The sequence below is a fragment of the Cyprinodon variegatus genome, unplaced genomic scaffold, assembly GCF_000732505.1.
Source record: "Cyprinodon variegatus isolate N-32 unplaced genomic scaffold, C_variegatus-1.0 Scaffold125, whole genome shotgun sequence".
NCBI classification, from domain to species: Eukaryota; Metazoa; Chordata; class Actinopteri; order Cyprinodontiformes; family Cyprinodontidae; genus Cyprinodon; species Cyprinodon variegatus.
Genome location: NW_015150578.1, coordinates 1,217,059 through 1,218,877, shown reverse-complemented (window position 1 = coordinate 1,218,877; position 1,819 = coordinate 1,217,059). Strand labels below are relative to the sequence as shown.

Genomic DNA, 1,819 nt, shown 5'->3' with positions numbered 1-1,819 from the left:
TATATATATATATATATATATATATATATATATATATATATATATATATATATATACATATATAAGCACATGAGAGTCATGGGTACTTGATGAGAGCATTAAAAAGCATTAAATTAGAGTTACTCATTCCTGGATAAACACTGTGTTCAATATTTATTTTTTTCTCAATAGTAACATATTAATGGCCATCATCTTATATCAAAGACATGTTTTAAAAGCCAAATGACTATTTTTATGGTTGGTTGAACATAAACATATTAAATATCCAAATATAGATTTTGAATTTAAAGAAAATATTAAGATCGTCAAATAAAACATTGCCTTTAAAGTTGTTTAAGGATCTGAGAAAATCTAAATTGGAAAATGATCTGATTCACACAGCCTCTCAAAAATAACATAAAGTGCTGTAGGAATCTAATAATCATTAAGTTGGGTCCAGGGGACTGGGATTGCAAAAATACTGATCTAGTGTTTCAAATAAGTCTTTATCTTTTTAGTCAGAATGATATCAGTAAAAATGGAGCAAAAATGCGAGACATTCATAAAAGTGTAGAGCTCTGACACCTTGTCATATGTCACAACCCCTGCCAACAATATGTCACCATAATAAACATCACATCGGGCTAATTAGAGCGGCAGATGTCTTTAGTCATTGTTTTTTTTTCTGTTAGATGATCCGTGAGGCGCTCCAGAAGGACATCACCATCATGCAAAAGAGTTCGCCGGTTGACCTGGTGACCGAGACGGACCAGAAAGTGGAACAGCTCATTATATCTTCCTTAAAGGAAAAGTACCCCACGCACAGGTAAGCTGCTGCAATGGAAAGTCTGCGAAGTGGAACATGAGGTGTTTTTTATCCCACCATAAGAACAGCTGCTTCCTGAGGGGATTAAATGTGGATCAAATGGTTCTGCAGTCGGTGGAGCATCCAACAGTCAAAGAATAAGTGAAGCTGTGTGGTTATATAATGCAGTTGTCAGATGTTACATCGACCACATGTTAAAACCAGGCTGAAACGATACATAATATATCAATTTCTGCTGAGATGGAGAGTCCATCCCTTCTTGCCTGTAGTTGCAAGTAGTTAAGCTCAGTTCCTGGACAACTTCTTGCAAAGCTGATTGTTTACGTGCCAAGCACCATGACGCATGGGCTGCTAATTTCAACCTAATTCAATGTTTTGCTTGTAGGTGTCCAAAGGATTATGTGTTTTGATAAAAATAAATTGATTTTTTTATTGTATTCACATAGGGACGGAGTCAGTCATTGCATATATAAACCAGTAATTCAAAACCTGGTGAGCTAGACTTCCTAAGGGAGGGCTGCTAGGGAGTTCAGGACTGCAGCCAATGCTTAAATACCAAGGAGACTGTCAACCTGTTTTAATCATATAAGCACACATATACAAAGGCAATCAAAGGAAAAAAAATACCAATTAAATTGCTTCACAGTTTCTGTTTCCACAAACGTCTGCCTATTATACGTATCTTTAATAGAATTAAAGCTAATTAAGAAACAAAATGGTACAACTTTAGTGCATTAATTTTTAAATTAAATCTGACATTCTATGTACACACATTCACTCATTACATATGGATATACTGGCAGATCCTGTATCCTAAGTCAAACACAGTGGACAAAGTGGAGTAAAGAAAATGTAAAAGAAAAGAAAAGTGTTTCAGTTCAGCATAGGCCTGCGATATGACTAAGGAGGAAAGGTCTGTTTTGATTAGTTTACACAAAGACTTTATATATATATATATATATATATATATATATATATATATATATATATATATATATATATATGTGTGTGGTT

At 34.0% G+C, this 1,819-nt stretch overlaps 1 protein-coding gene across 1 annotated transcript in view; it reads left to right on the top strand.

Moving 5' to 3' along the window:
- LOC107085441 (inositol monophosphatase 1-like) overlaps positions 1–1,819 on the top strand; it is a 20,389-nt gene that overhangs the window by 3,534 nt on the left and 15,036 nt on the right. The window contains exon 3 of the mRNA XM_015375753.1: positions 672–805. Coding sequence (XP_015231239.1) covers positions 672–805 — 134 coding nt within the window. The remainder of the gene's footprint in view (positions 1–671; positions 806–1,819) is intronic.